The sequence below is a fragment of the Melanerpes formicivorus genome, unplaced genomic scaffold, assembly GCF_026170545.1.
Source record: "Melanerpes formicivorus ecotype bairdi unplaced genomic scaffold, bMelFor1.0.p_v2 SCAF_13, whole genome shotgun sequence".
Classification (NCBI taxonomy): Eukaryota; Metazoa; Chordata; class Aves; order Piciformes; family Picidae; genus Melanerpes; species Melanerpes formicivorus.
The window spans coordinates 20,835,963-20,863,818 of NW_027142365.1; the positions used below are offsets into that span (position 1 = coordinate 20,835,963).

The window sequence follows — 27,856 nt, forward strand, 5'->3', positions numbered from 1 at the left end:
GCTTACAGTTGCTTGCCTCTTAATAGAGTTTAACAGCCTGCAGTGGGAGGTTTAGTTCCTTTCCTCATCTTCACAGCCCCCTGTGGAACAGCCCAAGCTGTGTATCCACCTGCATTCCAGTTTTGCTAACACAGTTTCTCTTCTCTGGTTGTCTATCAGGGTCCTGGGAGTGGAATAAAGCTCTTTGCTAAAATAACAGAGAGGGGAAGCAAACTCCCAAACACAAAGAATAAGAAAGCTTTCAGCTGAGCTTTTAAATAAGCTGGAAGAAGTTAAGAACAGTTGTCAGGATGTTTTCCAAGGCCATTAGCACAAAGAATTTCTTTTCAAGTACCCATATTTTGGCAGGACAGGCATTGCATGGGCACTAAAGAACGTGAAAGAGAAGAGTGAAGCAGCAACAGGTCTGTGTCCTGTGTCCTGACAGAGCAGCTCTTGGAAGTCATTGTGCTCAGGAGAGGCAAAGGGCACAAAGCAGAACCCATGAAATTCCACCTGAGCATATGACAACATCTTTCACCCTGAGGGCTGCTGAATACAACCTTGAATAGGCTATCCTGAGATGTTTTGGGTCTCATTTCCTGACTGGCCACAGTCTGAGGAAACTTCCTCTGCCCAACCCTGCCTGAGTATCATCTCCAGAGGTCCCTTCCAGCCTCACTGGTTCTGCAGTCCTGTGATTCTGCTTCAAACTTGCTGGTTAAAAACCCTCTGGCTTAGGGAGATTTAAGAACAGCACTCACCCCAGAGGGACAGAATAACACAAAGCATCACAGCATTTCTTTGCTTTCCTCCTCATCAAGAGGATTGGGGGAAGGTATGTTACAGTGTCCCTGGCCTGGTTACTGGGAAAAAATGGTGTGGGAGAGTGCTCCTCACTGTGTGACCTTCCACTGATGGCAGCATCCATTGTAGCAGGAGACTGCTTACCTCTCGAAGCTTCAGCCTGGCTAAGTAATGATAACAGAGCTCTATTCAGACTTGGCCCACAGTTCAAACTGAGGGGCAAATACAGAAGAGCATTCCAAGAAGTGATCCACAACACATGCTGCTAGTGTGTGCTCTTTGCTGATTCCCTGAAAGAAACTGGAACCCTGCAATCCCAACCTTCAGTGCTGGAGTCGAAGCGCAGCCTGAATCCTCCGGCTCTGACTGATCCATCAGTGGCAAACTTGACATAAGCAAAGCTGTCAGAGGTGTCCACAGCATCAGGGAGAGTGTTGCCACAGTACCTGCCCAACACATTTCCTGCCAAAATCAAGCAGAGGAAGATGATGCCAATGTATGATTGATAGTTACCCTGAAGGATCACTCTCCATTTCAACAAGAGAGGCAGGAGGAGGCCAGTCACATCAAGTTACTGCTGAAACAGAAGGGGCTTTGTGTGCCTGCCTTTGCTTCAGCAAGCAAGGCAGACAGAACATTGCACATGGAAAAGGCTCATTCTGTACCCAGAGGGAAATGCCTTCAGCAACCCTGGTGAGGTTTGATAGCACAGGGGAAGGGGAGAGAAGCACAGAAATAGCTCTCAAACCAGAAGCGTTGTATTCTCGGATCTCCACAAAGTCATTTGTGCAGTCAGAGGAGTTTTGGACGTCTAGGCCTTCCAGTCTGATGGTAAGATAGTGGCCCCTGGGACCCTGCAGAAGCCATTCACACAGCAGGTTGTCTGGATACTGCTGCTCAGGGTACCCCAGGCTTTCGATGATGCCAGTTTGTCCTACCACTGTCCCGCCACAGGGAGCTGCAGAAGGAAGAACATCACTTGTTTGACTGAGGGACATCAGGGATGTGACCTTTCTCCTGAACAGCCTTAAAGCTTAGGCACCACTGACTTTTCTCTACCTGTGTTAATCAAGCACAATTGCCTGCCAGCAGATAGTCCTCCACATTCTCCTCCTAACTCACCCAGGCTTTTGTTTCATTTTGTTTGTTTCCCACCCACCCCCACCCCCCTCTATTGCAAGCATCCCTTCCTGCCTCTCATATCTCTTCTTAACTTGCATAAACTCAGATTTCAAGATCTGTGCCTAACCTCTATCCATGTCCACATCTACCAGAACAATCCTGGAAAGCTGTATCCCATAGTTACAAAGAAATCTGCTAAATGTGGACCTCAGCTGTTTATGAGTGACCAAAGCTGACCACTGCTTTGTGCCCACAGCTATGGCTCAGACTCCTCTTCCCTGCAGTCCCTTGCTGTTCACATTCCACTCCTTGTGATGGCTTGGAAAGGGAGCACTGCCCGCTCTGGGAAAGAGTCCTTTATTTGTCATTGTCTCTCTCTCATTTCTCTGTGGTACCTGCAAGCATCAGTTCAGAACACTAAGGCTTACTGCAAATTGTATTCCCAGGTGGAATTTACAGGCTTTGGCAGCATGTTCTGCCTGTCTGCTGGTTCCAAGCTTTGTGTGGCAATACCAGCTCTGTTCATCCCCTCTGTTCTTCTGAGTGATTCCAGGATGTCTGGCATACAGCTGAGGTACTGTGAATCTTATGGGTAAGCATATCCTGTGGCTTCAAGTACTAACAATGTTATCTTGCAAGTTTCTTCAGTTTTCACCCTCAGATATGCAACAGCAAACTGTTGAGTGCTTGAGACTGAACACACCAGTAACACTCTGTGCAAAGCAGTAGAACAGTGCTTGACTGCCCTGGAGGGGTGACACCGGCGCCTCAGACTGTTTTCAATTTACTTTTAAAACTCCCCCAGTGCTTTCCAAACCAGTTTTTGCAGCTTGAGAGCAAATGGCTTGTCTCTTCCTGGCTGACAACTACTGGTCCTCACTGTGCTCTCCTTTTTCAGCCCAGGGTGCAAGGGCAGCATTGTTATTACAGACTGATTTACATTTACATAGAGCAGCTCCTAGTTTAGTTCTTCTCCTGCCAGCTCTCAGCTGATCTCTGCATTGTCCTTTAGGCTCCTGCTCAGGAAAGTGACACTCATTTTGCATGCATTACCTGGCTACCCACACTGGCCTTTCTCTAACTGCCCCTTTGACAGCTGCCTTTGCCAAGAGGTTATCCAGGCTTTGTTCCCACTATTCCCTTCGCCATGACTTTCACCTCTTGCTGGGAGCAGAGCATGCTGAAGCTAACCCTTCTGATGATTCTGATGCCTTAGCTAACTGGAAGAGGCACATATCTGTCAGTCCATCTCCTAAGCATCATCCAAGCCCAGCTACAAAAGCCTAACACTGGAGACCAAAACGCTGCCTAAAGCCAGGGGAATTGCTAAATGCAAACATTACCTATGGAGTAGTTGGCTTTGAACCCCACGTTGGTGACACTGCTGTCAGACCTGAACCTCAGGTACATGACAGCTCCTGAGGATCGCTGTGAGCCTGGCATCAAACCTCCACAGAGCTTGGCCATGACAGGGGCAGTGGAGTCGGCACCGTTGCGCAGCTCCAGGTAACTGGAAGTGCAGCTGAGAGGAGAGAGTTTTCTCTTCAGATTACAGCAGCAGTGGTTTGAAGTCATTTCATGGCACAAAGCCTTGAAGCTGTAGTGAATTAGATCAGTTCCATGCAGTGTGATCAGGGCAGAATCAACAAATTCATAATCAATCACAGTTATGGAAGATTAGAATCAAAACATTAAGAAAGGTTCATCCCATGCCCAGCTGATGATCAGATCAGAAGCAGGTCCTGGGGAGGGCTGACACAGCACTGCTAAAGGAGCTGGGACCATCTCTAATGCTTTCCTGGCAGGATTCAGATTCAGCAGACACTGCCTCTCAAGCCTCATCGATGGCTGATGACTTCTGAATTAAGGAGCAGCTGCAAGATAGGTGAAGGGAATTAAAACTCAAATCTCAGGGCTTGTTTAGGTGGGCACAGAAAGCCCCCAAATGTCCTAACTAACAGCAGTGCCTTCAGAGTGGTGCAGTGTCCTGGGAAGCCAGAGAGAAAAGGCTCCTTTGAAAGTCTCCATCCTGCACTGTATGTTCTGGATGTGGTCTCACAGGTGAGGCTCACCTGTGCTGTCCAGGGGTCCAGCCCCAAATCAACAAAGTTACATCATCTGTAAATGAGGCCTTCTTTTATGCTTCAGACAAGGGGTGCAACGCAGGTAGACCCACTGCAAATGAGCAGACAGGCAGTGGGGGAGGGAGACAAACTGTTGTGGGGGGAACTTACTGGATTTAAAAGTGCCTGAGAGTCAAATGATGAAAATATGAACATGAAAGGCCTGCAAGGCACAGACTGTACAGAAAGCAACTTCCTGCCATGGCTGCTTTCCCTCTGGCCTTTACATTGATTTCTGTTATCCTCTGAGAAGTCCTAGGAGTGTTCACCAGTGACCTGATAGCTTCAGTGAGCTCTCTTAAAAACTTCCTAAGCACTTCAGGTTGCAAATCTGGAAGTGCAATCTGGGAGGAATTAGAGAAAATGAGAGGGAAAGAAGGGTGAGAGTGGAGTGTCTGAGACAACACAGGCGAGGTAGCACGGCTGTGTACTTTGGTGAAGGTTCAATGTAGAACTGATCTTCAAACTGCAGCTCCACTGCACGTCCACTCGGAGCAGCTATGGTCCAGACACAGTCAGCATGCAGGGGATAATTGCTGGGGTAGTTGGGGGAAGACAAATATCCAGTGGGGCTGGAATCAGTGATATAAACATTCCCTCCACAAGCTGGGAAAGAAAAAAATCACCAATAAACCACAACATGCTAAGGAAATGGGGGAGGCACCCTGAATATCAGTTATTACTCTAGTCTAATGTAAGGGAGCCCCTGGGCTAGAGGAGGGGCTGAGGGAGCTGGGGGTGTTGAGGCTGGAGAAGAGGAGGCTGAGGGAGACCTCCTTGCTCTCTGCAGCTCCCTGCAGGGAGGTTGCAGTGAGGAGGGGACAGCCTCTGCTCCTGGGTGTCAAGGGCCAGGAGCAGAGGCAATGGCTCCAAGCTGCCCCAGAGGAGGTTCAGGCTGGCTGCTAGGAAATCTTTCTTGCCTGGAAGGCTTCTGAGGCCTTGGAATGTTGTGGCCAGGGCAGTGCTGCAGTCCCCATCCCTGGAGGTGTTGAAGCAGTGTGTGGAGCTGGTGCTTAGGGCCATGGTTTGGTGCTGAGCCTGCAGTGCTGGGTGGAGGTTGGACTGGCTGAGCCTGGAGGTCTCTTCCAGCCTGATGTGTTCTGTGGGGCTGTGATTGTGCTGCTTACCCTGAGACTACCTTAAATGCAGTAGAATCCTATGTTCCTATGCTCCTGCCCCCCAGCTCTCTGCATTTCCAAATGTTCATGGCCCTGAATTAAGCTGCCATTAGATCTTCCTTCAATTGCTTCTAAACCAAGCAGGAAACATTTCTTACCTTATTGCTTTCCTAATTTCCAAGAGCTAGACAGCCTACGAGTCAGACTGTGAATCATTCCCACTTCTGCTTTCTAAACCCTGCAATGTCTGAGACAGCAATGAATGGGTGAGCAATGCCAGGCAATGCAGACATGAGCATCTGCCCTGCAAAAATACCTTCACTTTTAAATCAGAACCTTTCTGTCAGGACCTCCTGGACTGCAACAGTGCTGCTTTAACACAGGGCCTTAGCCAAGCTGAAGTGGTAGCAACACTGTTGTACAGCTTCCCCCACTCCCTTCATGAACCTCCTACAGTAATGAATCACAGAATCATTCAGGCTGGAAAAGCCCCCTGGGATCAAGTCCAACCATTGACTCTACTCTGCAAGGCTCCCCCCTAAACCATAGCCCCAAGCACCACATCCAAACCACCTTTAAACACCTCCAGGCTTGGGGACTCCACCACCTCCCTGGGCAGCCTCTGACAACGTCTGACCACTCTTGCTGGAACAAATGTTTCCTACTATCCAGTCTAACCCTGCCCTGCTGCAGCCTGAGGCCATTCCCTCTTGTTCTATCACTGGGAGAAGAGACCAGCACCAAGCTCTCCACAACTTCTTTCAGACAGCTGTAGACAGCCAGGAGGTCTCCCCTCAGCCAAACTAACCATCCCCAGCTCCTTCAGTCTCTCCTCACAAGATTTATTCTCTAGGCCCTTCCCAGCTTCCTTGCCCTCCTCTGCCCTGGCTCCAGCACCTCCACAGCTCTCTGGTACTGAGGTGCCCAGAACTGGACACAACACTGCAGGTGTGGCCTCACCAGAGCTGAGTACAGGAGGACAATCCCCTCCCTGCTGCTGCTGGGCACAGCATTTCTAATGCAGCCAGGATGCCACTGAAGGCTTAGCTTCACCAGATACTGCATGGGGTAGGAGCTTAGTACAGTATTAGCAGCAGCACTGAAAAACAGAGCCACCTGGGCACGCTGCTGACTCATATTCAGCTGCTTGTCAGTTAGAACCCCCAGGTTCCCTAACTACATGGCAGCAGGGAAAAGCAGGCAGGAAACAAGCACTTAAACATTGGAGTAGATGGACAGGTTGCCTTAGTTCTGTCAAGCCACAGTGTTTAACAGGGTGTGCTCCAAGCAGCTCATGTCAGGAGTGCAGTGGAGTAATTACAAATGCCAAGTACCTGATCTAGCCTGGGACCTGAGCCTCTATGTTTTTCACCCTGTCAAGAGCTGTCAGCTCTGACAATGTTTTATTTCTCAGCTGAGAGCAAAGCTTGTGAGAAGTATTACCCCTTGCTAGACACAGCAGCCTAGGTGATGGCTGCCATCATTCAGCACTTGTGCTGGGTACTCCATGTTCAAAATAGTGTTCCTGTTTCCAGGGGGTCTCCCTTTCCTGTATGGATTTTGACCTTTGCTTGGTTTGGTGTTTTCTTTTGGGTTTGGCTTTTGTTGGGTTTCTTTCACTTTAATCTCTTCAGCACTGAGGCCTGGAGCTGGCTCTCTTTATAAAGGAGAGACCTGAGAGCAGGGTCAGACTGTGTGTGCTGAGAAGGACATGGGACCTTGCTGCAGAATTCAGTTTTGTTCCCTAGACTTACCTAGACTCTTGGCCTCGTATGTCAGCTTGAATCCTTGCCCCTCGTTCCTGCTGTCAGAACTGAAGTGGACAAACAGCTGATTGTCTGTGGTGTGCATGGTAGAGATGGGGCTGCTGCCACAGACACGTCCATTCCCTCCTCTGGACACCAAAGGTGGGGCAGCATGATCTAACCCATTTTTCAGCTAGAGGAAGAGAAATTGCTATTGTCACTGAAGGAGACAGCCCTGGAATGTAAACTTCCAGTGCACACCATCCCAGTGCTTCCAGCTGAGGGGGGAAACTGTAACCCAGTGATTAATTAATGCACAGCAATAAATGAGAGAGAGACAGAGAGAGAAATAATCCTTTGTCTTTCTCTTTGTTAGTCCCATCCCCTGGTAACCTGAGCTGCTTTAGTGGCACTGAAATCTGGAAGATTCAGTAGCTTTAAGGATTTGGTGACCTAGGCAATAACCTCACCTCTACATAGTCCCCAAGGCTGCAGGAAGTATCCTCACTCTCAACCTGGAAAGGCTGTTCAAAATGGACAGCAATGATGAAGCCAGAGGCCACCACCACACGCCAGGAGCAATTCAGATTGGGAGCATAGTCTTGAGGGTAGTTGGGGGATGTTATCACACCCCTGCTTGTGTGCAAGTAGCCTCCACAACCTGAGAAAAAGGAGATGAAGCAAAGAAAAAGATATTACCAGCAACCATTCATATACTGATCTAGAGTAAAGCCTGTCCCGAGAGCAAGGGCTGAGAGGGAAAAGCCAGTGCTGAAGCAGGTTTATGAAGAGTGGTGGGGCATGGAGCAGTGCACACAAGAAGTGATCTCCCAGCACAAGCTGGCAGACTGCAAGGTGGCACACACCAAACATCTTGCCAGAGAGAGTTGGTTCTCAGACTAAAAGCAGAGTGAGCAGGCAGCTATGCCAAGGAGCTCCAACAGCATCAGCATATGCTGAGAGCATTGCTTCTAGCTGTGGAGCAAACCACTGTCACCTGCTCCAGCTGCCAGGCAGATCTTCCCCTGGCTGCCCACTGCTGTCTTGACACCTTCTTTGTGCCTCAATCCATTCAGGAACCTATTATCAGCCTTGGGTGCATGTGGGAGGAGTGCTGCTGGAAACTGCCGACGTTCCCTCTGGAACTTACACAGCTTCCTGCTTCTGTGTCTCTGGTCTGTGTCTGTGCTTTGAGCCATTCATTTCCCTCTCTTAGCTGAGTATTCTCCCACCCTTCAGCTGAGCTTTCAGAAACTTGGGCACTTTTCTTACTCCTAACAAGTGACTGGCCTGGTTCAATCAAACCTTGCTGTGTTCTATGGCTGGGAGAATTTCACCTTGACAGAGTCAGACCTTTAGTAATGCATATTCATGAGATGGGAATAATTGGTCTGTGGGATTAATTAGAGAGAGTGCAGACAGCTGGTTAAAATGCCAGAGCCTTGTCTTTTCTTAGCCCATGGCTAGCATCAAGGCAGGCATTTATGTAGGGGAGAAGAGGAACAAGTCTTACTTGCGTGGTAAGAGGCATTAAAGCCAGCTCCAGTCACACTGGCGTCAGCCACGAAGTGAAGGAACATCTCCTCTCCACTTGACCTTATCGGCCCAGGAGGCTCTCGGCCACACAGAGTGGCCAGCACTGGAGAGAGGCTAGTGTCTCCTGAGAGCAAAAGAAAGCACACCAGTGTTAAACCAAACCAGCTCACACCTGCCTGGTGGCTGCTGTGGCTCAGTTTCAGGCAGGTGCTTCTCAAGATCTTTAACCCTTTACAGAATGAGAAACATTTATAGAGCCCACCAAGTACTTAGCTAGACTTTGCCAGCTTTCTGTAGCAGAACAGCACGCTCCCTCTGCTAGCTGGGTGGCTTAAGCTCAGTGGATAGTTCTGGGTGCTGATCAGGCAAGGCAAGACTGGCTTAAGACTGGCTTCTCACCGTCGCGGATAACAAGTCTGTCGTAGTCGCATGAGCTGTGGGATTCTATGTCTAGGGCCAGGATATTCAACTCCACCGTGGAGCCAGGAGCTCTGATAAGCCACATGCAGTCATCGAAATTTCTGTAGTTGCTGGGCCAGCCCGGGGAGAAGAGGGGTGAAGGTGTCTCTGCAGCTGTCACAGCCCCTCCACAGGCACCTGTCACGCACAAGGAGACACAAGCATCCCGCGGTGGAACTGAGCACTCCTCTCATGCCACCGAGGTGGCAAGCCCAGAATGCAGCAGGGTGGGGTACAGTGAGGATGTCTGCAGCCACAGGAATGCATTGCTTCAGTTTGAACTGGGAGTACAAAGCCTGAACATCCTGAGCCATAAGGATGTCACTCTGCTGCCAGGGGCAGCGATGATGTGACCTGTGTCACCATGAGGAATCCCTGGCAAAAGACCTGGGGGCATCCAGCACAGAGTAACACAGGCTGCATGTCAGGAAGGCATGGTGCATACTGAAGCAGTTTAGACCCTCCTGAAACTGAACTCCTTCTCTTCCTCCACTCTTCATATCTTGGGGCTATAGGTTCAGGTCAAGCTGCAGCCCTTGCTGGGATATACAGTGGCTCAGTGGCCAGCACATAGATGCATTGCATCCTGCAACTCTGCAGCAGGGCACTTCACAACATCACACAACGATTCAGGCTGGAAAACCCTCTGGGATCACCAAGTCCAACCACTGACCCTACTCTGCAAGGGTCACCCCTAAACCATAGCTCCAAGCACCACATCCAAACCACCTTTAAACACAGCCAGGGTTGGGGACTCCACCACCTCCCTGGGCAGCCTCTGCCAATCTCTGAGCATTCTGGCTGGGAACAAATGTTTCCTACTGTCCAGTCTAACCCTGCCTTGCTGCAGCTTGAGGCCATTCCCTCTTGTTCTGTCACTGATTACCTGTGAGAAGAGACCAGCACCAACCTCTCCACAACCTCCTTTCAGGGAGCTGTAGAGTCATGAGGTCTCCCTTTCAACCCATCACATTATGCTGCTCTCCTGCAGAGCCCAGGGATCCTCAGTCCCTCTGCCCCCAGGTTTAGAAGGAAGACAATGCACTATGTCCCAGTTAGTCTGAACTTTCTCTCACTGAACCTGCTTAGAGACAACAGTGGCAGAAGCAGCATATCCCTCACCCTTGCAGGAGCTGTTTGTCAGAGGTACCTGATCACACTGAGCATATTCTCTTGATTTATGGATATGAGATGGATTGTGGTGAGACATTTCATATCTCAGTGGCCAGTGATTTAAGAGTGGTTAACCTCCAGGGAGGTAGTTGAAGCCCCCAGCCCTGGAGAATGGCATTGCAAGCAGGATGCAGGGGTGATGAAAGCACATAAAACATTTAGCTTTCATGAAGCACTTGTAGCCACAGCCCCTAGCAGCATGCTCATTTGTGAGCCACTGTAAAGCAGACTGTCTGATAGTCATAGAATCACAGAATGCTCTGGGTTGGAGGGGACCTCCAAAGCTCATCCAGTACAGCCCCACTGCAGTCAGCAGGGACATCCTCCACTAGATCAGGTTGCCCAGAGCCCTGTCCAGCCTCACCTTGAGTAGCTCCACGGAGAGGCCCCAACCACCTCCCTGGGCAACCTGTGCCAGTGTTCCACCACCCTCCTGCTGCAGAACTTGTTCCTCACATCCAATCTCAATCTGCTCTGCTCTAGCTTGAAGCCATTGCCCCTGGTCCTGTCCCTGCAGGCCTCTGCAAACAGTCCCTCTACAGCCTTCTTGTAGCCCCTTCAGGTACTGGCAGGCTGCTATTAGCTGTCCCTGAAGCCTCCTCTTCTCCAGGCTGAACACTTCCAGCTCCCTCAGTCTGTCCTCATAGTAGAGCTGCTCCAACCTCCTGATCATTTCTGTGGCCTCCTCTGGACCCTCTCCATCAGCTGCATGTCCTTTCTACATTGAGGGCTCCAGACCTGTACACAGTACTGCAGGTGAGATCTCACCAGAGCAAAGTGGCAGAATCACCTCTCTGTCTCTGCTGGCAACACTGCTTTGGATGCAGCCCAGGCTGCCATTGGTTTTCTGTGCTGCAAGCTCACACTGCCTGCTGCTGTCCAGCTTCTCATCCATCACCACCCCCAAGTCCTTTTCCTCAGGGCTGCTTTCTATCACCTCCTCCCCTGGTCTGTATTGGTAGTGATGATTGTTTCAGCCCAGGTGCAGAATCCTGCACTTGCTCCTGTTGAACTTCCTGAGGTTCCCAGGAGTTGTCCAACCAGTGGAAGTTCCAGTGGAAGCCTGCACTCTGGTAACAGCTTTGGCTTTCTGTTGTGCAGAAGTTGGAGGGCTTGAAGAAGGCTCAGTAACAGGCAAGCCCCTGGAAACCCACCTCTAGCAAGGGCTGCTGTAACAGCAGGAGCATCCACTGCAGACCACTCCAAAAGAAAGCCTTTTCCAGTGACTGATGAATCTGACTGGAACTGGATTGTGATGGAGCTGCCAGAGGACACGAAAGAAGCAAGGTCTGCACCGCAGTAGGTGGCCACAGAGCGAGCGTGAACGCTGGGCCCGTCGTACACCTGCAGAGACAGGGAGAATGGGGCCACTGCTCACACATGGGCTGCACCCAACACATGCTCAGCAGCTTTCCAAGGAGAAATGAGTGAAGGATCTTTCAGCAAATCCCAGTGGGAGGGAGACCTCTCTTACAAAAACCAGACCAGAATCTCGTCCACAGAAGCTCTCGGCAACAGCTCAGTGCCCACCACAGGGCTGCTCTCTGGGGACAGGAGCTGACCTCCCACCCTAAAACAGTCCAGAGACTGATTCTCACAAAAGCTACCTGCAGGGGGAACAAAATCTTTTTCATAGTATCATAGTATCAGTCAGGGTTGGAAGGGACCACAGGGATCATCGAGTTCCAACCCCCCTGCCATGGGCAGGGACACCCCACACTAGATCAGCCTGGCCACAGCCTCATCCAGCCTGGGCTTAAACACCTCCAGGGACAGGGCCCCAACCACCTCCCTGGACAACCCATTCCAGGGCTTCACCTCTCTCATGGGGAAGAACTTCCTCCTCCCCTCTAGCCTGAATCTCCCCACCTCCAGCTTCATTCCATTCCCCCTAGTCCTATCACTGCCTGAGATCCTGAGCAGTCCCTCTCCAGCCTTCCTGTAGCCCCCTTCAGATCCTGGAAGGCCACAATGAGGTCACCTGGGAGCCTTCTCTTCTCCAGACTGAACAGCCCCAACTCCTTCAATCTGTCCTCACAGGAGAGGTGCTCCAGCCCTCTGCTCATCCTCCTGGCCCTGCTCTGGACACCTTCCAGCACCTCCAGATCCCTCTTGTCATAGGGGCTCCAGAACTGGAGGCAGTACTCCAGGTGGGGTCTCCCCAGGGCTGAGCAGAGGGGGAGAATCACCTCCCTTGCCCTGCTGGCCACACTTCTCCTGCTGCAGCCCAGGATCTGATTGGCTTTCTGGGCTGCAAGTGCACACTGAGAGCTCCTGTTGAGCTTCTTCTCCACCTGCACCCCCAAGTCTCTCTCCTCAGGGCTGCTTTCCAGCCAGTCCCTGCCCCCTGAGGAACATTTATCTCAAAGTCTATCAAATGAATATGCAATTTTACTTTCTAATACGTTTTTATAAGCCAGAATCTGGGCTGGTTCAAGGCTGCTTCTCTCTTGTCACCTTTCTAACCTTCTTGTGTTCTTCTCCTCTGCACCTCAGTGGAAAATGTCCAGTAGACAAAGCCAGGAAATATTACATGAACATGAACCTTGGGCTGAGGGTTTGATCCCTGAGCCAGGTTAAAGGCCAGGCTGATTCCCACCCAGTGTCTAGCTGATTTAAGAGACTCCTTTAGCTTTCAGAGGGACAGACAAAGAAAGGCAGGCTGCCTGAGAGGAAAGCTGCTGTTAAAATCTGACAGGAGATGAAGCTGTGTTTCCCTTTTGAACCAATGTCAAATTTGGGTGCCAGTGAACTCATAATCAATTTAATATACTGAATATATGGCATAAGTGACAGCTTTCTCTTTCACAAAGATGCAAGAAAAGGCTCATTAGTGAACCAGCTGGTTGGAACAACAAAAGACAAGAGGAAATGTACCTTATTTAATGAAGCAGTTATGCTGAGCTAAGTTCAGAAAGAAGTTGTTGCTCATGTTACTCCATTGTGCTTAGCACCAGGCATGCTGTGCTTTTTAGCCTGGTAAGAAAGGCTGGGCTGTGTTACAGGGGGAACAGAAAGGCAAGCAGAGAGGAAGCAAGAGGCACCTTCACAGAATTTCCAGGGTTGGAAGGGACCTCAAGGCTCAGCCAGTTCCAACCCCCCTGCCATGGGCAGGGACACCTCACACTACAGCAGGTTGCTCACAGCCACATCCAGCCTGGCCTTAAACACTTCCAGGGATGAGGCTTCCACCACCTCCCTGGGCAACCTGTGCCACTCTCTCACTACCCTCATGGGGAAGAACTTCTTCCTAACATCCAATCTGAATGTCCCCACTTCTAGTTTTGCTCCATCCCCTCCAGTTCTGTCACTCCTTGACACCCTAAGAAGCCCTTCCCCAGGTTTCTTGTAGGCCCCTGCAGATACTGGAAGGCCACCAGAAGGTCTCCTCAGAGTTTTCTCCTCTCCAGCCTGCACAACCCCAACTGCCTCAGTCTGTCTCCATAGGAGAGGAGCTCCATCCCTCTGCTCACCCTCATGGCCCTTCCTGCTGCCTGAAGCAGCTTACTGATCCAGAGAGCAAAGAAGGTGCAGGTAAGATATTGTTCTTCAGAGGAGTTTAGAATAACCTTGGCTTTAGGGACACTCAGAGACACTCAGATGTTATCATAACTGGGCCAGCACAGAGCAAAGTTCAACCTGGGATCTGACCTGAAATTTTGGGGGTTTAAAATGAAGGATTTTACCATTGCAGACTTACTTTGAATTCATTTCAAACTTACAGACTGGAAATGACACTCTTAGGGAGCCAAAGTATGTCACCCTTCCCAGGGCTACTAACCACTGAAAGGACGATTTGCCAAACCCAGTGAGCTACACCAGAGCCTGGGAACTTCTGCCCATCCCTCTTGCAGGTTTCTCTATTCACCAATTTTTATCCAAGTGAACTGAAATACAATAGCTCCTGCCAGGGCAATCACCTTTAGCTTGTCATAGTAGCATCTGTAATGACTTTCCATGTCCATCTGGAGGATGTGGCCGTGGATAACCTGGGAAGCATTGACGCTTATTCGCCACTGGTAGTTGGAATTGGAGGGGTAGCTTCTGGGCCACAGTGGTGAAGCTATTTGTCCTCTGCTCCCCACGATGTCATTTCCATACACTGAAAGAGAAGACAGAGACAACTAATGCTTCTCATCCACACAGATTAAAAGAAGACTTGGGGTCCAGCCTGGGATACAGCTTTCATTTCGGCCCATCTGACTTCATTTACTTGGCACTAGGCAGCGCTGTGAGGCACAGACCTGTGTCTCAGACAGTGCCAGGATGCACATCTCACTATTTACTTGTTGTGAGGGATGCAGTGTGCCTTTACCTGAAGAAAATGACCCTTTCAACCTGCACAGCTTTCCACCTGCAGAAGGTGGGATGGTGACACATCTAAATTCCCCCAACTGGTTACCTCATTTCTCCCCAAGAAGCACTAAATGACAGAATCATGTTATATAAATACTGAGCAGGTTTGGGCTGCAACAGAGGTAATTTTCTTCATCCCAGTCAGCATGGGGCTGTGTTTTGGGTTTGTGCTGGAGACAGTGTTGATTAAACAGGGATGTTTTCATTACTGCTGAGCAGAGCTTACACAGAGGCCAGGCCTTTCCTGCTTCTCACCTCACTCCAGCAGTGAACAGGCTGGGGGTGCACAAAAAGCTGTGAGGGGACCCAGCTGCCCAAGGGGTTGTCACACTCAGCACAGAGCAGGGGGCAGGGGAAGGAGGAGAGCACTTTGGGAGCGCTGGTGTTTGTCTTCCCCAGCAATGGCTGCGTGGGAGGGAGCTCTGCTCCCCTGGACAGCTGGACCCTGCCTGCCATGGGCATGGGGAATGAAGCCTTTTTTGCACTGCTCACAGCTCTTGCCCTACCTGTTGAACTGTCTTCAGCTCAAGCCCTGTCTGTTCACACTCTTACAATTCTCTTCCCCATCCTCCTGTGAGGGCAGTGGGTGAGCAGCTGCGTGAGGCTCAGCTGCCAGCTGGGGTTAAGGCATGACAATGTCTTTGTGTGCTCTGGCCAAAGATGGTTCTGATTTGATTGAGCTCTGAACTACTGGGGATTCCTTTTGAAAAGGTGTAGCAAAAATCTCAAAGTAAGGGAAATGATTGGGATTTTAGCCTGCACAGTTAGAATGGCTGGGTATTGGGTATTCAGCTTCAGCAATCTACTCCTGCAGAAAGTCCTGATGTTTGCACTGGCTTCTTGGCATTTTGCATCTACACACTGGCATCCTTTCCTTTTCTTCCAGTTCTGCTCCTTGGCTGAGGTCACAGACCCACACTGGAAGGTGGACACTGTTGTACTCAGGAAGTTCTTAACTGATGAACTGCCTAATAAACAGCAAGGTAAACGCTGCTGCTCCCTGTCAGGCAGCAAAGACTCACAGCCAGTTATTTGTCACTCTAAGGGGCTACTGGTGAACCAGGGCTGCCATAAAGATTTTTAGCATATAGCTCTTATTTATATCTTCACAGGCCAGGACTGCTGAGGGAGGAACCTGAAACCCACGGGGCAAACTGCTAGAAAGCAGTCAGTGAAACAGGGGAGACTTTATCTTCTGTAAGCCACGGAATTCTTTGCTTTTTGAAGGATCATCTGACTGCTCTGAAGGAACACTGCCTGTTAGGGCGAGTTAAAAAGATAGAACATCACATCTAGTCCTTCTGATTATGCTGTACTTGCTCTAAATGAGTTCTGACAGGGTTTTGAACTCTATCTTACACTCAGCAGATACAGTGCAAAGTAATTTGCAGCCTTGCTGACGTCAACAAACCTTTGCTGACAGACTGTGCAGGGCCAAACTGGAATCACTTGGAAACGTCCTGAGAGAACAACAGCTGTCAGTTAAATAACATCTACTTACAGTGAGAGAATGTGGCCTTGAAGCCAGCATCAGTGCCTGAGCCATCTGAGACAAACTTGACCCACAGGATGTGTGCAAGAGTGGATGTGTAGTTGGAAGGCAGGCTGTGCCCACAGAGCCGCGCTGCCAGCCGGCCGCTTATGCTCCCCTCACGGATCTCCAGGTAGTCTTTGGTGCAGCTGCTGCTCTCCTCCATCTGAAACGCCCTGTTGCAAGGGCAGCAGAAGGCCATTAGGAGGCACAGCACTAGCACACACTTCAGAGTTAACCCCCTTGTCACTGGTATCCTACAGTAGCACTTACGGAGAGGGCAGCCGCACAACCCCACCGAAGCCAGAGGACACCACTCATTACCTGGGAGAACACCGCTCATCATCTGGCAGGGCTGCTGCCAACAGGCTTCCCCCTTTTCTAGCCCCTTACTTTACAGCTGAGCTGCAGTTTGCAAAGCTCTAACTTGGACAGATTTCTCAAATCTCAGTAATATTTCTTGGTTCTCCAACAACAGCCAGGAAACACAGAAAGCCCCTGGTACAGAAACCAGCTCAGACTGGTCACTGGGTGCAGAGAAGACTCTCAGAGTCACAGATCAGTCTGCAGTCCCTTCATACATGTGTCATTTCCTTCCACTCTCTGGTGAGAAGATCCAGCCAGAGGCCTGGGTTCATTGGTAGCTAACACCTTGGAGAACAGAAATCTCTCAGCAGTTCCTCCTGCACTCTGAAAGGTTGCTGTTTCCCCTGGCGTCGCTGAGTTCCACGTGGCTGGGTGTGCAAAAAGATCCTAAGGATGGCTATGAGCTCTTCTAAACCAATGTTTGCCTTAGAAAAGGAACAGTATTTAGTAATCAAATTATAAATTCTTAATTACTGCAGCAGGATGAATGCTAAACACATTCCAAAAACCATTATCTGCTTTCCTAAGTGGAGTGCTGTGATTCAATCCAATATTCTCTTCAGAAGCAAGCTATGAATATATCATAAAGACTCCAGAGTGCCTCTTACAGCCAGTGCCCCAAATATTTGTGCTTTCTGGTTTTCTGGTAACAGCTCCTCCCCTTCAGTCCCCAGCACAGCCTCATGTGTTCAGAGCACACACGCTGGGCAAGGGTTCCAACCACTCATCTGGATATCCTACAGACTAATTGAAAGCTAATCCTCAAATTGCAAGACAGGCATTTCTGCTCAGGCTGAGCTGAAGGAAAATAATGCCTCATGCCAGCAAAGCTTCATAAACCTCTACTATTCAATCAAATGCACTCAGTGCTGCTTTCTAACACAACCATGCTATGCTTTCCAGTAGTGTCAGCTTGCCTCTCAGCTCCGTGCCACCGAGGAGAGTTTGCATCTCCTCAGTGCCACACTGCACGGCTGAAGAGTTTCTGCTTCGCAGGAGACTTCTGGTTCAGATCTGAGGAGCTGTTATTCACCAATTTGCTCTGGAAAATCTTTTCAGACTGCAGGACTTTTCCTCTGCTTCAGCAAGTAAAGAAGGAATAGAATGTCCTCTTCATGGCACTACCAAACACTTTGCACTTTATGCAGTCAGCACGTTTCAGGGCACATTTTCCTTCTGTCCTCAACAACTGTAAATGCAGGCTTCAGAGCTGCTTTTCTTTTCCTGCTCGTTCCTGATAAGCTTTGCAAAGGGTCAGTGCTTTCTTCCTTGGCAGCAGCCAGTGTTTGATACCAGGAAACTGAGAGGCTCAGAAATCCACATCAGGGGTAAAGAACAACCCTGCTGAAGGACTGCACATTGTTTGGTGGATCACACATGACTTTCCTGTCAGAAATCTTCAAAGGAAAGTTACTTTGCTGAAGGGAAAACAAAATTCCTTCAGACACTGCCCTGGCCCCCCTTGCACCCCTACTGCTGTCATTGTTGGAGAAATGTGGAAGAGTTTTAACCCTACAATCTTGGGAGCATATGGACCCTTTGTATTACTCTGCTAAACAGTAAATACTACAACGAACCTGGCAGAGAGGAAACAGTAGGAGTTTCCTTTGCAAAGAAAAGGCAATGCTACATTTCCTCTTCTTCTGCAGAAGTGAGATCTGGCTTCTTCAGCATCCCCTCTTGCTCAAACAATAACTCACCTATTTATATACTGCTGTAGCAGTGACTAACAGAGGAGAACACTGATTGCAAGCTGCAGCTGCCCACCGCTGTGTTCTCTTTCCAAGTTACTCTAAAAGGATGTTTCAGGCTTGTCATCAGGTAATTACATTTCCTCATAAAGACAGAGCAGCCTTCCTGGAGGCCCGTCAAAGGGCTGAACAACTCCCCCCCGGGCTATGCCTTACGTGAAGGACAGCTGGAGCCGGTTGCCAGGGGAGCTGAGGATCCTCCAGACGCACTCGGTGTTGATCGGGTAGGGCTCGGGATAGCCAGGGCTGCTGAAAGCTCCACTCTCCATGTGGAAAGAGCCCCCACAGGCTGCAACAGGAGGGAGACAGCAGAGCCTTGAGAAGCATGACATAAAGAACACAAACCTTGACAGAGCAGGAGCCTCTACTAACCAAGAGAGCATTTCTCCTTGTCTCCTTGCTCTTTAGCTTGTTGATGTACTTGCTGAGACCTTGGCCAAAGAAAGGAAGGCCAAGGGAGAGCTTGAACAGAGGGAATGTCAGAGACACAGGATCTGTTCTTTCCCTTCAGTCAGAGGCACAAGGTAGCAGTGCCTGCCACACAGACTCACATGAAGATGATGCAGCATAGGTAGCATGGAAGCCCCTGGCAGTAACAATGCTGTTGGAGACGAAGTTCACCACCAAGGCATTACCAAAAGAAGTGACAGGATCTGGGATAGCAGTGCCACAGTAACGGCCTGAAAGAGAGCAAGGCAGGGAGAGAAGGGAAGGAGCGGTCAGCGTGCAGTGTCTGTTGCTAATTAGCACTGGGGAGGTGCTGTCTGACAGCAAGCAACAGCTGCTGCTTACATCCTGCTGCTGTCAGGTCAGCCTACACACAGCTGAAACACTCCATTTCCCTTGTACACAACTCAACTCTGCTGGCAGTTCATTTTAACAGAGGAAGGACCTCCTGCCCTCCATCCTGCCTGCTCCCTGGCCATTCTGCCACAGAGCTCCTTTCTGCTCAATCTAGCCAGAAACTACAGCTTAAAGGAGAAAAACCCCAAAACTTTCCATCAGTTATCTCTCTGACAGTGGTTTCTATTTCACTCAGTTGGTTTCTGATGGAAAAACCCCAAGTGACAACAACAGGCCAGTTCTCTTGTCACGGATTGTAACATGGGAGTTAGCAATGTGAATCAGAGAGGCATCTGACAGCACAATGAAGGCTAGCAGCTAATACCCTGGTTCTCTTGCCAAGGGGAGGAGCCCAAACCATGAATCCTGCTTCCAGCTACAAACCACTGAAGGGGAGTGCTCTCCCACTCCCAGCAGAGGAGCAGGTACAAAAAGAGAGCAGGGGAGAGCACAGATATTGCAGATTTCCCAGACAGGAATTTGAGGGCAGCCAGGCCCCGCTGTGCTGAGCGCTCTCATGGTTGCCTGGCAGTGTAAGCACTGACACTGGCTGCCCCAGGCTGCTCCTGCCACTTGAGGACAGAGATGTCAGGAGAAGCTGTACAAACTTCAGCAGAACACCAGGTTGTGCAGGCCTTGAGGGAAATCCCTTTCCTTCTCCCAGGAACTTGTAGGAACCCATAGGAACCTGTAGGAACCCATAGGAACCTGTAGGGACCCTTAGGAACCTGTAGGGACCCTTAGGAACCTGTATTTTGTGTGGACAGTGCCTATGAGCGTGGCTCACATTATCCTTGTGTACAGCTTTCTAGGAGCTCAGTTTAACCTGGATTGCTTGATTCTAACAGTGTTCAGCAGAGGAGTAGGGAAAAGCCAGCTGGAGACAACCCCAAGCTGCAGGCTAGTGGGATCCTGACCGTGCCTGGGAGGACTGTGCCATTCACACAGGAGATGTATTCTTGGTTTCCTCTGGCCAGAGTGGCCAAGGAGCTTCCTCTGTCAGTCAAAGTCTATAAAGCAGGAAGACACTCACAGAAAACTTCCTTCTGACTGCCTTTTGTGTGGGAAAGCAACAAGGGGAAGGTGCAGTACCTCGAAGAGGGGCCTGGTAGTTATTGCCATCCAGGATCTCCAGGAAATCCCCAGTGCAGTTTTGTGTGCTGCTGTCGATCTCAAAGTCAGTGAAGGAGAGGGTGATGTGGTTGACTGGCAAAAGCAAGAGGAAAAGCCTTAAAAGGAGTTTGGCATTGCACACAGAAATCATCCCATGCAGACAAATGTACATCTTCCCTCCTGCTCCCTGAAGTCAATCACTCTCCATAAATGTCACATCTGGAGTCATTTATTCCCTGATCCACGGAGTGAGTTTGATGGGAGTGCATCAACCTGCAAAGTTTGGTGCTCCCAGCAGAACTGGAATGAGAAGGGTAGGGCTGAACACAGACACAGGAAGCTCCCTTTCCTACTGCCTGAGCAGTTTCACTCCACACTGAAGGTGTCAGCAAATGCAGGATGGGAAATGCACACACATTCAGCCACACCACTTCTCTCTGCCCAGGCATGACCCCTTGTCCCTTTGCAATCCATACCATAGATCCAGACAAAACGTCGATGGATGCTGCCCTGCTCCAGCTGCTTTCTTCATCGTTTTGGAACACTCCACATACATCAATTGGAATGGTTGAAGGATCATTAACTACCCTCAGCTATATTTGTACAGAATTGGATTTTCCACACCCTTGAACTGCAGGCCATGTCCTGAAAAAGGCTTTCTGACTCAGGGTGTTTGTGACTCTTGTGTTGCCCTTACTTGTGTGATAGAGTCAGAGAATGAGTTGGGTTGGAAGGGATGTTAAAGCTCATCCGGTTCCAACCCCTGCCACGGGCAGGCACACCTCTCACTAGATCAGGCTGTTCAAGGCCCCATCTATCCTGGTCTTAAATACTTCCAACTATGAAGCATCCACAACTTCTCTGTGTTCTGTCTAACCACCCTCATAGTAAAGCACTTCTTCCTAATCATAGAATCAATAAGGTTGGAAAAGACCTCAAAGTTCATCAAGTCCAACCTGTCACCCAAGACCTCCTGACTAATAAACCATGGCACCAAGTGCCATGTCCAATCCCCTCTTGAACATCTCCAGGGATGGGGACTCCACCACCTCCCTGGGCAGCACATCCCAATGGCCAACAACTCTCTCAGTGAAGAACTTTCTCCTCACCTCCAGCCTAAACTACCCCTGGCACAGCTTGAGACTGTGTCCTCTTGTTCTGGTGCTGGTTGCCTGATGTCCAATCTAAATCTGCTCTAGTTTCAAACCATTGCCCCTTGTGCTATCACCACAGGCTACTCCCTCTGCAGCTTTCCTGTAGCCCCCCGCAGGAACTGGAGCAGAGGTGCAGTCACAGCTGGAAGAGGGGTTGTCCTCAGCACCAGTGTGTGACAGTAGTTAAGCCCTGGCCTTGGAGCTCCCATGGAGCTAGAGCAGGTTAGAAGAGTCTGACAATCCAGATGGTAACTAAGTTTTCAAGCCTGAATTTGGCACAGATGTTGTGCTTCTCACTGGGTTACAGTTAATTAGCTAGACGAAGCTGAAATGACAGGGATGGACCCAGGCACTGCAGCAGGGGGCCAGTGACCGGCACTCAGCTGCGCCATCTGTACGCTCAGCAGCTTGTGTCCTGCCCAGGCAATCAATCACAGCATCAATGCAGGTCCGCAGGACATGAAGCAAAAGGGCAAACCACAGCGGGTGGCAAGAGCAGGAGACAACCTCTCAGCAAAAGCAGAGCAGGAGCTCTGCTGTGGTTTGCCGCTGGACACTTCCACTGGCTCTGGCTGTGCCCCGCAATGCTGCTGCACAGCTGCCACCCCTCAAGCCCCTGTCCCTGCAGCACAGAGCGCGTGGTGGTCCTGCTGCTGGCTGGGGGAAGTCACTACACACACTTCTTAACACAGCATTTTCTGTCCTCTGACACTGATGTAATGCAGGAAACAAGAGCCACGTATGGGCTCGCACAGAGGGTCCAGGAGAAGGCTGTCCTCACACACGAGCGCTGTGCAGCTGAGGACCAGCTGCCATGCTCTCCTTTTTCAGGTGTTTGTACAAGATCTGTGCTAAAAGAGATTTCCCCCTGATCTTTGTGCTGGTGTTTGCTTTGGCCAATCACTTTGAGTTTTAAAACTTGGCAAAATAAGCCTATAAACGGGGTGGAAACACTCAGTGATTTTAACAACATAAACACCGGATGCAGAACTGAAATCCAGGAGTGGCTACCAAAAATAAGCATCCATTTAAAGGGAGGTTACCAGGATACTGTTACCCAGTGGTAAATGTTTGGGGAGAATCTTTTGCAACAGAAAGGTGATGCTGGGTATTAAAGGTAATACCAGTGCCTGATGCAAAAGAGTTGGTGGTTTATGACCAGTCATAAACCTGTGTGACAACAGGCAGGCACATCTGGAGAGTGCCTACAGCCAGGTTATTCCTGTGCTGTGGTTGAATTTGGAACTGAAATCCCTCCCTGCCCTTTCTCCTTTAATTAAAGTGTCCTTGGTTGGGTTTGATGTTTGTTTTTAATGTTATCAGCACAGCTTGAAAAATCCAGACCAGAATAAGGTCACCTTAACACTGAGTGCTTTAATGATATAGAAAGCCTTGGATTTTCTCACCGACCAATCCCACTTCACGTGGCAGTTGGCACCTCATTTGTAACTGCAGCACTTGCATCACAATCAATCAGCTCAGATGACAAAGCTGCAAACTGTTTTCCTCACTAGGCACTAAATCTTTGACAGTGAAACATGATTTAGGGCAGATTAGGAAAGCCACACTCTCCAACTACCAGGATGCAGAACTTCCTAAAGGAAAAGAAGGAGGAATTTTGTATTGTTGTTACAGAAAAGGAGATGAGGATGTTAGTCATCCCAGCTAGCCACAAACGATGTTTTTACTTACATGGTTCCTGAGCCTGAATAATCCAGCTGCAGTTCTGATTGTTTGGGTATTTGGCAGGATACAGAGGAGAGGAAATCGCTGCCCCAACTGAATCTGATTCTATGAAACTTCCACAGGCTTTAGAATGAAACACACACAGATATTGGCAAATGCAAAACACAGAGCTCAGGTTCTGCAGTGAAAATGAAGGCATGAAACACAGCACACTGCACCGGTGTGAAATGAGACCAAACTCACAACGGTGATTTGTCAGGAGATACTTAAGCTCTAGCTCCCAGCACTCAGTGCACTTGGATCCACAGGCAATGCTGCACCTAGCTGACCACCTGAGAGAAGCAAGTGTCCTGGGACCAGATCTCACCTTTATCAGCTCCTCATGGCCTACAAGAGCAATCCTGGGGCCAAGCTCACTTGTTAAGACAGTGCAAACATATACCCATTTCTCTGATCATTTGCCTGTCTTGGTAACTAGGACAAAAAACCTTGAGAAACCCTCCAGACCCTTCCAAGGGCCAAGGACAGCATCAGATTGCATTGGCATGATCCTCTTGTGAGCTGCAGCAATAAAACTGCAACTGCATGAAATGCTGCACGTGTGGGGAGTTAGGTACCAACAGCTGCGACTCACTTCCTGTGCCATGCTGCCTACAGCACCCAGCGAGAGCTGGGGCTCGCAGACTCTTCTCAGGAGGAGGCAAGTTGGCTTGCCTGCACCCTGGGTAGGGAGTGCTTGCTCACCAGGCCTGTCTTGTGCAAAGCCTAAACCAGGCAGTGTGCTTAGAGCAGGTGTAACAGCTTGGGCTGCCACAGCTGTTAGTCAGAAGGGCCTGATTAGGTCTCTAACTAGCAGACATCTATCTAACTGGGGGCTGACAGCTTTGCTGGTGCAGATTCATCCTTTTCTTTATGCTTTATCTCACAGTATTTCCAAAGGAGTACAGTTTGCTGGGGAAAACACAAATGTATAGTGAAAAGAGTCCTAAGAAGCAAATGAAAGAGATTTGTGACTATCCTGGGGAGAAAACACCTCCAAGGCTGTGAAAAAAGGAAGACAACCAGAAATAATGACATGGTGTGAGTGGCAGGGAACATCCTGCCCGCTTCGTGCCACCTTTCAACAAAAAGCAAGCCATGTAAAAACCCAATTAGTCCTCCACAAATTGGAGAGTTGCTGTTTGGCAGGGTTTGGCAGGCCTGAACCCATGGAGCCCATCAACAGCACCACACAGGACCCTTTCACAGCTCTGCAGAGTCGCGCATGGGTGGACACAGGAAATGTGATTTGGTCACCAGGCCTCTGCAAACTGCCAGCTCTCCGTTTTTCTCAGGACACTTAGGGGTAGCTAACTCTTGAGAGAGGAGGAGTCAGAGGCTGCTGATGTGTGCTAGGTGCCTTGCCATAAGAAGTGCTTATTTGTTACCCAATCAAAGACCCTAAGATGATACTGAAATTCTAAATCCCCTCTCATTTGGAAACATTCTGTCCTGTCAAAGATCCTGCTGAGTGCTGCAGGCACAGACACAGGAGGAGCTGTGCTGGCAGGCTGTGCCCAGCAGGCAAGCAGGGCCAAGGGCAATGCCCTACTGCACACAGGCAGGGCTTAGGCAGGGCTCAGGCAGGGCTGGGGGAAATGCCTTGCTGCACACAGGCAGGGCTCAGGCAGGGCTGGGGGAAATGCCCTGCTGCACACAGGCAGGGCTGGGGGCAATGCCTTGCTGCACACAGGCAGGGCTGGGGGCAATGCCCTGCTGCACACAGGCAGGGCTCAGGCAGGGCTGGGGCAATGCCCTGCTGCACACAGGCAGGGCTGGGGGCAATACCCTGCTGCACACAGGCAGGGCTCAGGCAGGGCTGGGGCAATGCCCTGCTGCACACAGGCAGGGCTGGGGGCAATACCCTGCTGCACACAGGCAGGGCTCAGGCAGGGCTGGGGCAATGCCCTGCTGCACACAGGCAGGGCTGGGGGCAGTGCCCTGCTGCACACAGGCAGGGCTGGGGGCAATGCCCTGCTGCACACAGGCAGGGCTCAGGCAGGGCTGGGGCAATGCCATGCTGCACACAGGCAGGGCTGGGGGCAGTGCCCTGCTGCACACAGGCAGGGCTGGGGGCAATGCCTTGCTGCACACAGGCAGGGCTGGGGGCAATGCCCTGCTGCACACAGGCAGGGCTCAGGCAGGGCTGGGGCAATGCCATGCTGCACACAGGCAGGGCTGGGGGCAATGCCCTGCTGCACACAGGCAGGGCTGGGGGCAATGCCTTGCTGCACACAGGCAGGGCTCATGCAGGGCTGGGGGCAGTGCCCTGCTGCACACAGGCAGGGCTGGGGGCAATGCCCTGCTGCACACAGGCAGGGCTGGGGGCAATGCCCTGCTGCACACAGGCAGGGCTCAGGCAGGGCTGGGGGCAGTGCCCTGCTGCACACAGGCAGGGCTCAGGCAGGGCTGGGGGCAGTGCCTTGCTGCACACAGGCAGGGCTCAGGCAGGGCTGGGGGCAATGCCCTGCTGCACACAGGCAGGGCTGGGGGCAATGCCCTGCTGCACACAGGCAGGGCTCAGGCAGGGCTGGGGGCAATGCCCTGCTGCACACAGGCAGGGCTGGGGGCAATGCCCTTCTGCACACAGGCAGGGCTCATGCAGGGCTGGGGGCAGTGCCCTGCTGCACACAGGCAGGGCTGGGGGCAATGCCCTGCTGCACACAGGCAGGGCTCAGGCAGGGCTGGGGGCAATGCCCTGCTGCACACAGGCAGGGCTCAGGCAGGGCTGGGGGCAGTGCCCTGCTGCACACAGGCAGGGCTCAGGCAGGGCTCAGGCAGGGCTGGGGGCAGTGCCCTGCTGCACACAGGCAGGGCTGGGGGCAATGCCCTGCTGCACACAGGCAGGGCTCAGGCAGGGCTCAGGCAGGGCTGGGGGCAGTGCCCTGCTGCACACAGGCAGGGCTGGGGGCAGTGCCCTGCTGCACACAGGCAGGGCTCAGGCAGGGCTCAGGCAGGGCTGGGGGCAGTGCCCTGCTGCACACAGGCAGGGCTGGGGGCAATGCCTTGCTGCACACAGGCAGGGCTCAGGCAGGGCTCAGGCAGGGCTGGGGGCAGTGCCCTGCTGCACACAGGCAGGGCTGGGGGCAATGCCCTGCTGCACACAGGCAGGGCTGGGGGCAGTGCCCTGCTGCACAGCAGCAGCTCACCCTCAGCAAAGCGCGCGCTGAAGCCGCGGTGCTGCGTGGCCGTGCTGGAGCGCAGGTGGAGGTACAGCAGGTTCTTGGAGGAGGTGATGGCAGGAGGCTTCTGTGTTCCACACAGCTTCCTCAGTAGGGGTGCTTCACTGCTGGGTCCATCAAATACCTGGTGTGAAAAGAGGAAATGAAGTATTTGGTTTCAGTAGGAGTATGGAGAGGACTTTGATTCCATTCCCTCCCTTATGTTTCACAGACTCTGAACCCAGTGCAGCCCTGGCGTGGGCAGTGCAGACAAACTGTGCACTGCCTCTCTGGATTCTGTGTGGATTTCAGGCTGAGGCTACTGCAGCCTTCAGAGCAAAGATGCAACAAGGAGCAACCTTCCTGTATGTGTATGGAGCACAGAAGCAATCATCCTTTGACAGCCCAGGCCTACCCACACCTGTATTGCTGTCTGCTCATGGCTAACATGAGTTCCTAGGCAGCTTTTATTCCCTTCTTGCCTCAGTAAAGACTGGGCCTAACATGAAATCAGTGCCACAGTGGGAGCCATGACCCTGTGTAAAAGGAGAAGACACTACAGTTATGGTTTTCAGACACATGTAGCCACCACCAAGGACCAGAGCCCATATATTCCTGCTTTACAATAGCTTTGGGGTGCTGCACTGCATTGCTGAATTGCTATTTATGAACAAAGAAATAGAAAAAGGGAAGAAGAAAGCAAAGCTGGTTTTACACAACTTCACTTGCAGTTCTACCATGAATGCCTGCCTTCCCTTTTTTGCCTTCACAGCTGAGCATTTTGTTTCCTTCCTCTGTTTCATCATCAGGAAGAGAAGGATAGTGATGTTAGAACCAGTGAGTTTCTATCTTAAGCAAAATCAAAATTATAAGAAGGGAAGCTACAGAGCTGGAGGCATGGCCACAGCCTCAGAATATCCCACCCAGCTTCCCTAGCACTCCAGCAGATGTGCTCAGAGCCATGGGCCAGGCCCAGAGCCTTTGTGCCTGGTCTCACAGGCGGTGGGCACTGGGGCCATCCGCAGTTGGATGGCATGCAGAGGAAGAGCTACTGGCCAGGAACAAGAGTGGGATTGCTGGATTGAGTTCCTCTTTCATCATTAGGGAACACTAATTACCCTGCATTACCATAGGGAATAGAACCTGAGACTCAGCTTCCTATTAGTGGAAAGGAGACAGCATGAATAGGAGCACTGGAAGATACTCAGGTGCTAGGATGTCAGAGGCTACATAAAAGCTCACTCTGAGCAAAATGCTGCCGTCGGGTTTGAAGGGAAGTCCTTCTCACTGAGCATGTTTCCTTTTATTCCAAAGAGCCTCCAGTTCCACGAATTCTGTGCAATGCAGCACAGAGGAACTGAACCTTTCTGGCCAGGCTGCACAACACAGTGCAATGGTTTTGCCTTCAGCATTCATATCAGTGAAAAGATATCTATAAAAGCTGAAAGATGACCTGTCTCAAGCACACTTCAGAGGTAAGAAACAAAGGACAACTCTCCTGCTTACTGCTCCAGCATACTGCTCCAGCATAGCTGTGTTCATGAGCACAGCATCGTGCTCCTGACGCTAGCCGGCTGCGTGAGACCTCATCCCCGCGTGGGAAGGGTACTGCAGTGTCTGTCAAAATGAGTACCCGCTACAGAGACCCAAGATATCATGCAGTCACCCTTTCCTTCCCTCTTGGCATCCTGCCACAATCAGCCTTTAGCAGACAGTGTGCAGTGTTTATTCTTCCCCTGCAGATGTGCTCTGCGTAGAAACCTGCCTGTGAGTTCCAAAGCACAAACCATGGAA

General features: G+C 50.9%; 1 protein-coding gene across 3 annotated transcripts in view; it reads right to left on the minus strand.

The window, feature by feature from the left end:
* CUBN (cubilin) overlaps positions 1-27,856 on the minus strand; it is a 170,670-nt gene that overhangs the window by 60,621 nt on the left and 82,193 nt on the right. For all 3 annotated transcript variants that reach the window (XM_068146386.1, XM_068146387.1, XM_068146384.1), the window contains exons 32-47: positions 26,051-26,207; positions 22,869-22,985; positions 20,002-20,115; positions 18,618-18,746; positions 18,223-18,355; positions 15,920-16,125; positions 13,983-14,164; positions 11,217-11,406; positions 8,830-9,027; positions 8,408-8,554; positions 7,365-7,555; positions 6,904-7,087; positions 4,463-4,637; positions 3,252-3,430; positions 1,535-1,744; positions 1,108-1,248 (exon numbers count right to left, since the gene is read on the minus strand). In XM_068146386.1, the coding sequence (XP_068002487.1) occupies positions 1,108-1,248; positions 1,535-1,744; positions 3,252-3,430; positions 4,463-4,637; positions 6,904-7,087; positions 7,365-7,555; positions 8,408-8,554; positions 8,830-9,027; positions 11,217-11,406; positions 13,983-14,164; positions 15,920-16,125; positions 18,223-18,355; positions 18,618-18,746; positions 20,002-20,115; positions 22,869-22,985; positions 26,051-26,207 (2,653 nt within the window). The remainder of the gene's footprint in view (positions 1-1,107; positions 1,249-1,534; positions 1,745-3,251; positions 3,431-4,462; positions 4,638-6,903; positions 7,088-7,364; positions 7,556-8,407; positions 8,555-8,829; positions 9,028-11,216; positions 11,407-13,982; positions 14,165-15,919; positions 16,126-18,222; positions 18,356-18,617; positions 18,747-20,001; positions 20,116-22,868; positions 22,986-26,050; positions 26,208-27,856) is intronic.